Genomic DNA, 12,738 nt, shown 5'->3' on the forward strand with positions numbered 1-12,738 from the left:
GAATTTATGGAGTTAATGATAACATCCCTAGATGTCTAGGGCACTGAGGGGGTTACTGAAAACATTCCTGAAGGTCTGGGGGCATTTAAGGGGTTAATGATAACATCCCTGCAGGAATAGGGTACTAAAGGGGATAATGATAACACCCCTGAAGGTCTTGGGCATTTAAGGGGTTAATGATAACATCCCTGGTGTTGAAACGGTTAATGATAGTATCCCTGAAGGCATAGAGCGAGGAAGGGTTACTGATAACATCCATGAAGAGCTAAGGCACTGAAGGGGTTAATGATAACATCTCTGAATGTCTTGGGCATTGAAGGGGTTAATGAGAACATTATTAAAGGTCTAGGGCATTTGTGGAGTTAATGATAACATCCTTAGATGTCTTGGACACTGAAGGGGTTAATAATATCACTGCAGGCCTATGGTTTTGAAGGGGTTAATAATAACATCCCTGAAGGTCTAGGGTACAATCATCAGCACCTACCTGAATGTTGACCAGTGTTTCCCCACCCAGGGTGCCTCCAGCTGTTGCAAAACTACAACTCCCAGCATGCCCAGACAGCCGTTGACAGTCTGGGCATGCTGGGAGTTGTAGTTTTGCTACAGCCTGAAGCAGACTGACGCTAGAACATAGCGAGAAATTGAAGCAAAGTTTTTTAGTAAGTAACAGAACTTTTCGTAATACAAGGATGGCGCTTTATTTAAATCACGTTTGTTTCACACGGTCAATTCTGCGCCAAATTTCAGGACGTGTCTCTCTCCTCTTATCAGGATGGTCTGCAGGTATACAAGGAAGAGGCGTCTTCAGGGGGAGCCCTCAGTGCTGTGAGCTCCTCCTGCTGATCACACAGGACTACATCTCCCACAATGCCGCAGTCAGGGCAGCATTGTTTGGGATCTGGTTCCTGCGTTGGGTGGTCCTTCCTCTCCTGACACATGCACCATTCAGTATCTGCCTGCAGACTCGGGGGACCCCCATATACCCAGGAGCCCCGCACACCCCCACCCTGTGATGAGGTTCTGCACTGTAAGTGAAGGGGGGGATAGAGAAGGGCCCAGCATGTGGAGCTGCAGGGAGGGGGAGGGAAGATTAACCAGTGCATCTCCGGAGGGGAGGACAAGGTGCAAAGGTCTTGGCTTTTGTGTTCTCTGCAGATGCTGCAGCTCATGCATTATGCAGAGATCTGCATGTGTATAATGCACATGTATAATAAGTTTGCATTTAGCCTTGATTGGTAGAGATTGGGCTTTGTAGTGTTCTCCGGCTGCAGGCAATAAGGGCATGCTGGGAGCTGTAGTTTTGCAAAAGCTGGAAAGCACTTGCTAATGTGCCCTATCACTGATCACACGACATGACAAACATCTATAGTGATATAACATAGCAGGGGTTTTTCGCAGGTCATTATGACATCCCTGCAGGTCTAGGGCATTGAAGGGGTTAATAATAACATGCCTGGAGATCTAGTGCATTGAAGGGGTTAATGATAACATCCTTGGTGTTCTAGGGCATTGGAATGGTTAATGATAACATCTCTGAGTTCTGGGGCATTGAAGGCATTAATGGTAATATTTCTGATGGTCTAGCGTATTAAAGGGGTTAATGATAACATCCCTGAGGTCTAGGGCATTGAAATGGCTAATAACTTCCCCGATGTCGAGTTAACTGAAGGGGTTAATGATAACATCCCTGCTGTCTAGGGTACTGAAGGGGTTAAGGATAACTTTTCTGAGATCTAGGGCACTGAAGGGGTTAATGATAACTTCTCTTAAGATCTAGGGCATTTAAGGGGTTAATTATAACATCCCTGGCGGTCTAGGGCATTGAAATGGTTTTATGATAACATCCTTGGAGGTCTAGAGCATTAAAGGGGTCAATGACAACATTCTTGGTGTTCTAGGGCGCTAAAATGGTTAATGGTAACATCCCTGATGGTCTGGGAACTGGAAGCATTGATAACCTCTCTATAGGTCTAGGGCACTGAAGGACTGAAGGGGTTAATGATAACACCACTAGAGGTCTAGAGCATTAAATTGGTTAATAATAATAAAAAAAATCCCAAGAGGTCTAGGGCATTGAAGGGGTTAACGACAATGTCCCTGGAGATATGGTGCACTGAAGGGGTTAATGATAATTTGTCTTTAGGTCTAGGGCATTGCAGGGGTTAATGATATCGCCCTTTGAGGTCTAGGGCTCTGAAGAGGTTTAATGATGACATATTTCAAGGTGTAGGGCATTGAAGGGGTTAATAACACCACTAGAGGTCTAGCGCATTGAAATGGTTAATCATAAAAAATCCCAAGCGGTCTAGGGCACTGAAGGGGTTAATGATAATTGTGGCACTGGCTGAAGGGGGGGGGGGGTGTGGTCTCAAACGATGACCCTCCAGATGTTGCAAAAATTTAACTCCCAGCATGCCCGGACAGCCGTTGGCTGCTGGCATGCTGGGAATTAAAGTTTTGCAACATCTGGAGGGCCAAAGTTTGAGACTGCTACAGTACAAGAACCAAGCTCAGTGTACAGATGCAGTACCAGAGCCAGTCTCAGTGTAGAGATACAGTACCAGAGCCAGTCTCAGTGTACAGATGCAGTACCAGAGCCAGTCTCAGTGTACAGATGCAGTACCAGAGCCAGTCTCAGTGTACAGATGCAGTACCAGAGCCAGTCTCAGTGTACAGATGCAGTACCAGAGCCAGTCTCAGTGTAGAGATACAGTACCAGAGCCAGTCTCAGTGTACAGATGCAGTACCAGAGCCAGTCTCAGTGTACAGATGCAGTACCAGAGCCAGTCTCAGTGTAGAGATACAGTACCAGAGCCAGTCTCAGTGTACAGATGCAGTACCAGAGCCTATCTCAGTGTACAGATGCAGTACCAGAGCCAGTCTCAGTGTACAGATGCAGTACCAGAGCCAGTCTCAGTGTACAGATGCAGTACCAGAGCCAGTCTCAGTGTACAGATGCAGTACCAGAGCCGGTCTCAGTGTACAGATGCAGTACCAGAGCCAGTCTCAGTGTACAGATGCAGTACCAGAGCCAGTCTCAGTGTAGAGATACAGTACCAGAGCCAGTCTCAGTGTAGAGATACAGTACCAGAGCCAGTCTCAGTGTACAGATGCAGTACCAGAGCCTATCTCAGTGTACAGATGCAGTACCAGAGCCAGTCTCAGTGTAGAGATACAGTACCAGAGCCAGTCTCAGTGTACAGATGCAGTACCAGAGCCTATCTCAGTGTACAGATGCAGTACCAGAGCCTATCTCAGTGTAGAGATACAGTACCAGAGCCAGTCTCAGTGTAGAGATACAGTACCAGAGCCAGTCTCAGTGTAGAGATACAGTACCAGAGCCAGTCTCAGTGTACAGATGCAGTACCAGAGCCAGTCTCAGTGTACAGATGCAGTACCAGAGCCAGTCTCAGTGTACAGATGCAGTACCAGAGCCAGTCTCAGTGTACAGATGCAGTACCAGAGCCAGTCTCAGTGTACAGATGTAGTACCAGAGCCAGTCTGTGTACAGATGCAGTACCAGAGCTAGTCTCAGTGTACAGATGCAGTACCAGAGCCAGTCTCAGTGTACAGATGCAGTACCAGAGCCAGTCTCAGTGTACAGATGTAGTACCAGAGCCAGTCTGTGTACAGATGCAGTACCAGAGCCAGTCTCAGTGTACAGATGCAGTACCAGAGCCTGTCTCAGTGTACAGATGCAGTACCAGAGCCAGTCTCAGTGTACAGATGCAGTACCAGAGCCAGTCTCAGTGTACAGATGCAGTACCAGAGCCAATCTCAGTGTACAGATGCAGTACCAGAGCCAGTCTCAGTGTAGAGATACAGTACCAGAGCCAGTCTCAGTGTACAGATGCAGTACCAGAGCCAGTCTGTGTACAGATGCAGTACCAGATCCAATCTCATTGTACAGATGCAGTACCAGAACCAAGCTCAGTTTACATATGCAGTACCAGAACCAAGCTCAGAGTAGAGATACAGTACCAAAGCCAATCTTAGTGTACAGATGCAGTACCACAGTGGTCGCAAACTGTGGCCCTCCAGATGTTGCAAAACTTCAAGTTGACTGTCCCGGCATGCTGGGAGTTTTGCAACATCTGGAGGGCCACAGTTTGAGACCACTGGTTTAGACCCTATAGGTTCTGCTGATGACAGATCATTGAGTATCATCAGGGTCTGGACACTCTCTTATACTTTCTCGTCTTAGGGACCTCGTGGATGTTTGTGAATCGGTGAGGATGGCCGGAGCGTCGCACTACATCATCCATGACGACAACTCCTCTGACTCCGATGTCTGCTGGTAAATTCTTCCTTCTATACATTGTAGGACATTTTTGAGATGCCACAATGAGCAACATTAGTATCACCCACCGTGTCCCCATGAAGTTATCTGCGGAGGTGCCCCCATCAGTGCCAGTCTCTCTATGGCAGTGTAGGCCAGAGTTCTCCCACAGACTGGTTGACTACCCCTGATGGGGCGGCAGCTGCTGGGTCACCGTAGTGGTGTCAGTCACAGTGTCCCCAAGACCTTGCCAGCCACTTTGCCCACATCATTGTCAATCACTGTCGCCATGGCAGTGTCGGTCCCTGTGGTACCATGAAAATAACAGCTGCAGTCTTCCCAGGAGGGTGTTGCCCACCGTGCTTCTACAAGGGTGTCATCCACCGTACCCCAGAAGGGTGTCATCCACCGTACCCCAGAAGGGTGTCATCCACCGTACCCCAGAAGGGTGTCATCCACCGTACCCCAGAAGAGTGTCATCCACCATACCCCAGAAGGGTGTCATCCACCGTACCCCAGAAGGGTGTCATCCACCGTACCCCAGAAGGGTGTCATCCACCGTACCCCAGAAGGGTGTCATCCACCGTACCCCAGAAGGGTGTCATCCACCGTACCCCAGAAGGGTGTCATCCACCGTACCCAGAAGGGTGTCATCCACCGTACCCAGAAGGGTATCATCCACTGTACCCCAGAAGGGTGTCATCCACCATACCCCAGAAGGGTGTCATCCACCGTACCCCAGAAGGGTGTCATCCACCGTACCCCAGAAGGGTGTCATCCACCGTACCCCAGAAGGGTGTCATCCACCGTACCCCAGAAGGGTGCCATCCACCGTACCCCAAAAGGGTGTCATCCACCGTACCCCAAAAGGGTGTCATCCACCGTACCCCAGAAGTGTGTCATCCACCGTACCCCAGAAGTGTGTCATCCACCGTACCCCAGAAGGGTGTCATCCACCGTACCCCAGAAGGGTGTCATCCACCGTACCCCAGAAGGGTGTCATCCACCGTACTCCAGAAGGGTGTCATCCACCATGCCCTTGTGAATGTGTAGCTCACCCTGTCTCAATGAGGGTGTAGCCCATCTGTCCTTATGGGGGGTGTTATCCACCCTTATCCCCCCTTTCCCCGTGAGAGCCTCATCCACTCTGTCCCTGTTAGGGCCTGATCCACCCTGTTCCCATTAGGGCATCATCCACCCTGTTCCCATCAGTGTCAGTCACTGAGTCCCCATAAAAGTGTTGTCCATCCTGTCCCTATAGAAGTGTTGTCCCTGTGAAGGCTTCATTCATAGTGCCCCCCTGACAGTATCATTCACCGTGTCTCCATCACTATCGGCCTTAGTCTCCCCATGGTCCACTGTTCCACCATAATATCTTCTCCTGGGTCATACTAGCGATAGGAGGGGTCCATGTCTGTCTCTTGTCTTCTCCCATTGACTTTTTCTTGTTTTTCCTTTAGGTTGGGTCCTGAAGACTTAGACCATCTGTCTGAGTATAAAGCAGAAGATGTATGGGACGTCTATTCACATGAAAGGTCCATCCAAAGAACATTCAGTTCAGGTGGGGCCGCCAGTTCAGGATATAGGCTTTGGTCACTTGATCCCATTCTACACATGGGCGTAGCCATAGGGGGGGGGGGCAGAACTATCATTTAAAATTTGGCCCTGATACATGAGTGGACCCAATATAAATGCTAGCATAGACCACTGGGGGGTTAAAAACATCAAGTTCCCCTCTTATATGAAGTAATGTAATATCAGCATTGGACTGGCCCACCACAAGACCAGAGGACCCCCATAACATATAACACCACAAGACCAGAGGACCCCCATAACATATAACACCACAAGACCAGAGGACCCCTATAACACCACAAGACCAGAGGACCCCCATAACATATAACTGACTTCAATCTTAAACAATAATTTAAATCAGTGGTTTCCAACCTGGGTACAAGTACCTCCAGGGGTACTTAGCAGTGCTCCCAGGGGTACTTGAAAGAAAATCTGTGATGGCGGCCACAGCCACTGGTCACTGCTTCTAAAGTTTCTAAAATAAGCAGTGGTTGCTGGTACTAGCTGAGGTTGCTGCCCTGAGGAGCAGAGCTGGAAGACGGCTGACAGAAAGCATCGGCACAGTGTCCGCTTCTGTGCTCCACAGCTCTTCAAGGCCTGGGATCTACTGCTATGGGACATAAAGGAAGGTCCCTGAACAGGAGGAGAAGTGGAGCACTGAAGCTGTACAGTATGGAGTCTACAACTATATGAGGGCAGTGTGGGGGCCTACAACTATATGAGGGAAGTGTGGTGGCCTACAACTATATGAGGGAAGTGTGGTGGCCTACAACTATATGAGGGAAGTGTGGTGGCCTACAACTATATGAGGGCAGTGTGGGGGCCTACAACTATATGAGGGAAGTGTGGTGGCCTACAACTATATGAGGGCAGTGTGGGGGCCTACAACTATATATGGGCAGTGTGGGGTCTACATCTATGTTAGGGCAGTGTGGGGGCCAACAACTATATGAGGGCAGTGTGGGGGCCTACAACTATATGAGGGCAGTGTGGGGGCCTACAACTCTATGAGGGCAGTGTGGGGGCCTACAACTCTATGAGGGCAGTGTGGGGGCCTACAACTATATGAGGGCAGTGTGGGGGCCTACAACTATATGAGGGCAGTGTGGGGGCCTACAACTATATATGGGCAGTGTGGGGTCTACATCCTAGTTAGGGCAGTGTGGGGGCCAACAAGTATATGGGGGGAAGTGTAGAGGCCTACAACTATAAGGGGCACAGAGTGGGCTTACAACTATATGGGGGCAGTATGGGGGCCTTCAACTAGATGGGGGCAGAGTGGAGTGTCTTTAAAGGGGTACTCCGCCTCCAAAGGATAGGGGATAAGATGTCTGATCGCGGGGGTCCCATTGCTGGGGACCCCCGCAATCTCGGCTGTGGCACCCCAGACATCCGAACTTTGCTCCGTGCCGGATGACTGGCGATACGGGGAGGAGGTTTGTGACGTCACGGCCATGCCCCCTCAATGCAAGTCTATGGGAGGGGGTGTGACTGCCGTGACATCACGAGCGGGGCGTGACCGTGACGCCACGAGCCTCTTGCTCCAACACTCTAAACGAATACCAAGTACAGCAGGGAGATCCCAGGGTCCCCAGCAGTGAGACCCCCGCAATCAGGCATCCAAAGGATAGGGGCTAAGATGTCTAGGGGCGGAGTACCCCTTTAGCTATATGGGTGCAGTAAGGGAGCCTACAACTATACTCAGGTACACTTTTTGAAAATGGGCTGCTAGGGGGTAATTGTTAAAACAAAGTTGAGAACCACTGATTTAAATTATAAAAATATCTTTGAATCTTTGAATCCACACAAGTCATGAGGTTTTCTGTTATGTAAAAATTCTGACACCCCAACATGTTTCCTCCAAGCAGATGAAGAAATCACCTGTATAGACCTATATGAAGACGTTCCACCCATCGATCCCAAGACAAATTCAGAAGCCAATCCCAACCACAGACACGTGGTGAGCAAACGTGGCAGACGAGCCTACAAGCCGCGGGAAAGAGTACAAAGCTCGGATAGATCTTCTCCTGAAAAGTCCATAGCCAGAGAGAGAAGCACCATCGACTCTGCCGGGAACATTACGCTGATGACAGAGACCATCTACAAATGCAACAAGTGCGATAAAACCTTCTATACCCGATCGGGGTATCGGAAACACCAGAGGAACCATTCGGAGGACAGTGGTCTCACCTGTGGTGAGTGCGGGGAGACGTGCAAAGACTTGACCGCATACAATCTCCATAAAGAAGCTCACGAGGAAAGACGTCCATGGTCGTGTACCGTATGCGGCAAACGTTTCAGGCTCCAGTCCCACCTGACCAGGCACGAAAGGACCCACACAGGAGAAAGACCCTACTCTTGTACCATATGCGGAAATACTTTTAGTCAGAGTTCCAACCTGGCTACTCACATGAAAACCCACAAGGGAGAGCCGCCATTTGCATGCGTCGAGTGCGGGAAGTCCTTCACCCTTAAGTCCGAGCTGGAGGTCCACTGGACGGCTCATGCCGGAGAGAAGGTCCAAGCTTGTTCGGAAAATGGGAAAAATGCTCAAAGAAGCTTCCACCAGACAGAGGTACCATACACCTGTTCTCGGTGTGGACAATGTTTCAGCAGCGGTTCCGACCTTATCGCGCACCAGAGAGTCCACGGCGGAGACGAGCCTTTTGCTTGCGTTATATGTGGCAAAAAGTTCTGCAACGAGGCCACTTGTACAAAACACCAGAAGGGGCATTCGGGGTCCAAGACTTTTCTATGTGGCGGCTGCGGAAGAAACTTTCGAAGCAGGGCAACGTACACAAGTCACTCGTGCGTTCTCGTAAATTGATGTCTTCTGTTGGGGTCCACCTTACTCCAAAGTTTCTCCACTTTTTTTTGCCCCCACTTGGGTAACTTCCCTTTGGCACCAAAGTAGATTGGTGCATATAGAGATCAAATATTGACCGTAAACCTCAAGACTCTTTCTAAAGAGACATCCTTCTAGGTATGAAGAGAAGAACAAATCTTGACAAACCTGAGACTGAAGCTTACTCCAAATCCACATTCCTCCAGTTTTTGCAAATTTTTTGAAAAAGCTGAAATGGATACGGTAGGCGGTATTATAACTTGGTTGCCTTGGTTTTTGACTTAGAACATCGTGGCACCAAGTCTTTTAGGATATTTCACTTGTGATATATTTTTGGCACCTTAAAGACTCTTTCACCCACCGGCACCATCTAAAGAGTTGCCCACTTCCTAGAAAACTGGCCCAGTTAGCTTCATTTCACTATTTTTTTTTTTAGTAGAACAGCTAACACATCTTAAGATCATAAGTCCAGTCTTGTACCGTCAGTATTGAAGTCAAAATACATAGACTCTTTAGGTTTGTACTCAACGACCACTCTTTTTTTTTTTTTTTTTCTTTTTAGTTTTTTTGGGAAGTTCATGTATTGTAGGACAGTGGTGTCAGACTGTGGCCCCCTAGATGTTGCAAAACTTCAAGCATCCCTGGACTGCAAAACACATGTCTGCCTCCTCCAGAGTATCCACGCTAATCATGAAAGGTAAATAAAGAATTCCCTTTTGGCAAAATTTCAACTCCCAGCATTCCCGGACAGACGTTGTCTGTCCGGGAATGCTGGGAGTTGAAATTTGCAAAAAAGGGAATCCTTTATTTACCTTTCATGATCAGCGTGGATCCTCTAGAGGAGTCAGACAGGTGTTTGGCTGTCCGGGAATGCTGGGAGTTGAATTTTTGCAAATAGGGAAGCCTTGATTTACCTTTCATGATTAGCATGCATCCTCTGGAGGAGGCAGACAGGTGTTTTGCTGTCCGGGCATGCTTGAAGTTTTGCAACATCTAGGGGGCCATAGTTTGAGACCACTGTTTGTAGGACTAAAGTTCTCGATCAGGAAGGGTTCTAGAACATTAGTTAGGTTAGATCTTAGGATACTAAACAACGACTTACCTGATCTTAGCCAAAATAAAGTCAACCTTACCCACTGAATTTGTATCGGGTAGTTGATTTGTTCCTCCACCATACGTGAGTTCTGATGGTCCATGACTAGTGGTGGCCATACACATCAGATTAGAAGTTGGCCGATGGATGAACAGATGGTCTGCAGATGCTGCCGTACACATTTTAGACCATTCCTGATCCAGGACCAGGACCAATTCCATTCCAAACAATGACACGGTGCGGTCGGCTAAAGACATTGGGGAAGATTTATCAATGTGTTTTATTACTGTAACTGGGTCAGCTGACTTCCTGTGATCTACAAGATGACATCACCTATTGGATCACAACTGGCAGCTTCAGACCACTCTTCTCTTAGCTCTATCTGTATACTGCTGCTATCTCTATGGGATCAGGATATATAGTAGTTATACACATCGACTTCAGCTCTATCTGTATACTGCTGCTATCTCTATGGGATCAGGATGTATAGTAGTTATACACCTCCCCTCCAGCTCTATCTGTATACTGCTGCTATCTCTATGGGATCAGGATGTATAGTAGTTATACACATCGACTCCAGCTCTATCTGTATACTGCTGCTATCTCTATGGGATCAGGATGTATAGTAGTTATACACATCGACTCCAGCTCTATCTGTATACTGCTGCTATCTCTATGGGATCAGGATATATAGTAGTTATACACATCAACTTCAGCTCTATCTGTATACTGCTGCTATCTCTATGGGATCAGGATATATAGTAGATATACACATCGACTTCAGCTCTATCTGTATACTGCTGCTATCTCTATGGGATCAGGATATATAGTAGTTATACACATCGACTTCAGCTCTATCTGTATACTGCTGCTATCTCTATGGGATCAGGATGTATAGTAGTTATACACATCGACTCCAGCTCTATCTGTATACTGCTGCTATCTCTATGGGATCAGGATATATAGTAGTTATACACATCGACTCCAGCTCTATCTGTATACTGCTGCTATCTCTATGGGATCAGGATATATAGTAGTTATACACATCGACTCCAGCTCTATCTGTATACTGCTGCTATCTCTATGGGATCAGGATGTATTGTAGTTATACACCTCCCCTCCAGCTCTATCTGTATACTGCTGCTATCTCTATGGGATCAGGATGTATAGTAGTTATGTGCACAATATAGAAATAAATGAGGCTGCACTCACCGGTTCTTCTTACAGTGCTTTTAATTCATCTCTGAACGTACAGGGTTAGGGTACAGGTACAGGTGCGTGTTGGAGCGACCCATGTTTCACGCTAGTCGCACATCTTCTGGCTCTCAATATCCTGCTCGCAGCTTCCGTCTTAAATCCTACATTCCCCCTCCTACAAGGTTCACCTGTAATTTAGTTAATTAACCAGTGTTCTTACCTGTTACACGAACTCGACCTCTTTTGGAGTTTGTGCGGAGCTCTGATGTAACAGGTAAGAACACTGGTTAATTAACTAAATTACAGGTGAACCTTGTAGGAGGGGGATGTCGGATTTAAGACGGAAGCTGCGAGCAGGATATTGAGAGCCAGAAGATGTGCGACTAGCGTGAAACATGGGTCGCTCCAACACGCACCTGCACTTGTACCCTAACCCTGTACGTTCAGAGATGAATTAAAAGCACTGTAAGAGGAATCGGTGAGTGCAGCCTCATTTATTTCTATATTGTGCACATTTTTGTGAATACCAGGAGGCGGAGCACCACCATATAAGTGCAATACAAGCAGAACACCGTGTGTGCTCTCCATCGTTTGGAACACAGGCAGTCTCTAGTGCCCGCCCATCTACTCTTTTGTTGTATAGTAGTTATACATAGACTCCAGCTCTATCTGTATACTGCTGCTATCGCTATGGGATCAGGATACATAGTAGTTATACACCTCCCCTCCAGCTCTCTCTGTATACTGCTGCTGTTACTATCTCTATGGGATCAGGATATCCAGTAGTTATACACCTCCCCTCCATCTTTATCTGTATACTGCTGCTGCTATCTCTATGGGATCAGTATATATAGTAGTCATACACCTACCCTCCAGCTCTATCTGTATACTGCTGCTATCTCTATGGGATCAGTATATATAGTAGTCATACACCTACCCTCCAGCTCTATCTGTATACTGCTGCTATCTCTATGGGATCAGGATATACATTAGTTATACACCTCCCCTACAGTTCTATCTGTATACTGTTGCTATCTCTATGTGATCCGTATATATATATATATATATATATATATATATATATATATATATATATTAGCTGAGTACCCGGCGTTGCCCGGTTTTTCCTTCCTAATCCTTGTTGGGGAGGTAAAGCAACAAAGGAGGAAACTTTTGACCTCAAATCCCGTCCTCATATATTGTCCTCATATCCTGTCCTCACATCCCCTCCTCATTTCCCAACCTCATATCCCGACCTTATATCCCGACATTATATCCTCTCCTCATATCCCAACCTCATATCCCGATCTCATATCCCGTCCTCATTTCCCAACCTCATATCCTGCCCTCATATCCCGTCATCATATCCCAACCTCATATCCCGACCTCATATCCCGAACTCATATCCCGACCTCATATCCCGACCTCATATCCCGACCTCATATCCCGTCCTCATATCCCAACCTCATATCCCGACCTCATATCCCGAACTCATATCCCGACCTCATATCCCGACCTCATATCCCGACCTCATATCCCGTCCTCATATCCCGTCCTCATATCCCGTCCTCATATCCCAACCTCATATCCCGACCTCATATCCCGACCTCATATCCCGACCTCATATCCAGACCTCATATCCCGACCTTATATCCCGACATTCTGTCCTCTCCTCATATCCCGACCTCATATCCCGACCTTATATCCCAACCTTATATCCCGACATTATATCCTCTCCTCATATCC

General features: G+C 47.6%; 1 protein-coding gene across 1 annotated transcript; it reads left to right on the plus strand.

Moving 5' to 3' along the window:
- Positions 1-901: 901 nt before the first annotated feature.
- LOC130319337 (zinc finger protein 664-like) lies at positions 902-9,362 on the plus strand. Its single transcript, XM_056552920.1, has 4 exons — positions 902-1,030; positions 4,208-4,300; positions 5,743-5,843; positions 7,726-9,362. Exons 2-4 carry the CDS (start codon positions 4,239-4,241, stop codon positions 8,682-8,684), a joined length of 1,122 nt encoding a protein of 373 aa, XP_056408895.1. The 5' UTR covers positions 902-1,030; positions 4,208-4,238; the 3' UTR covers positions 8,685-9,362.
- The last annotated feature ends 3,376 nt before the right edge of the window (positions 9,363-12,738 follow it).

This window comes from Hyla sarda, unplaced genomic scaffold, assembly GCF_029499605.1.
Source record: "Hyla sarda isolate aHylSar1 unplaced genomic scaffold, aHylSar1.hap1 scaffold_211, whole genome shotgun sequence".
In the NCBI taxonomy this organism is placed as follows: domain Eukaryota; kingdom Metazoa; phylum Chordata; class Amphibia; order Anura; family Hylidae; genus Hyla; species Hyla sarda.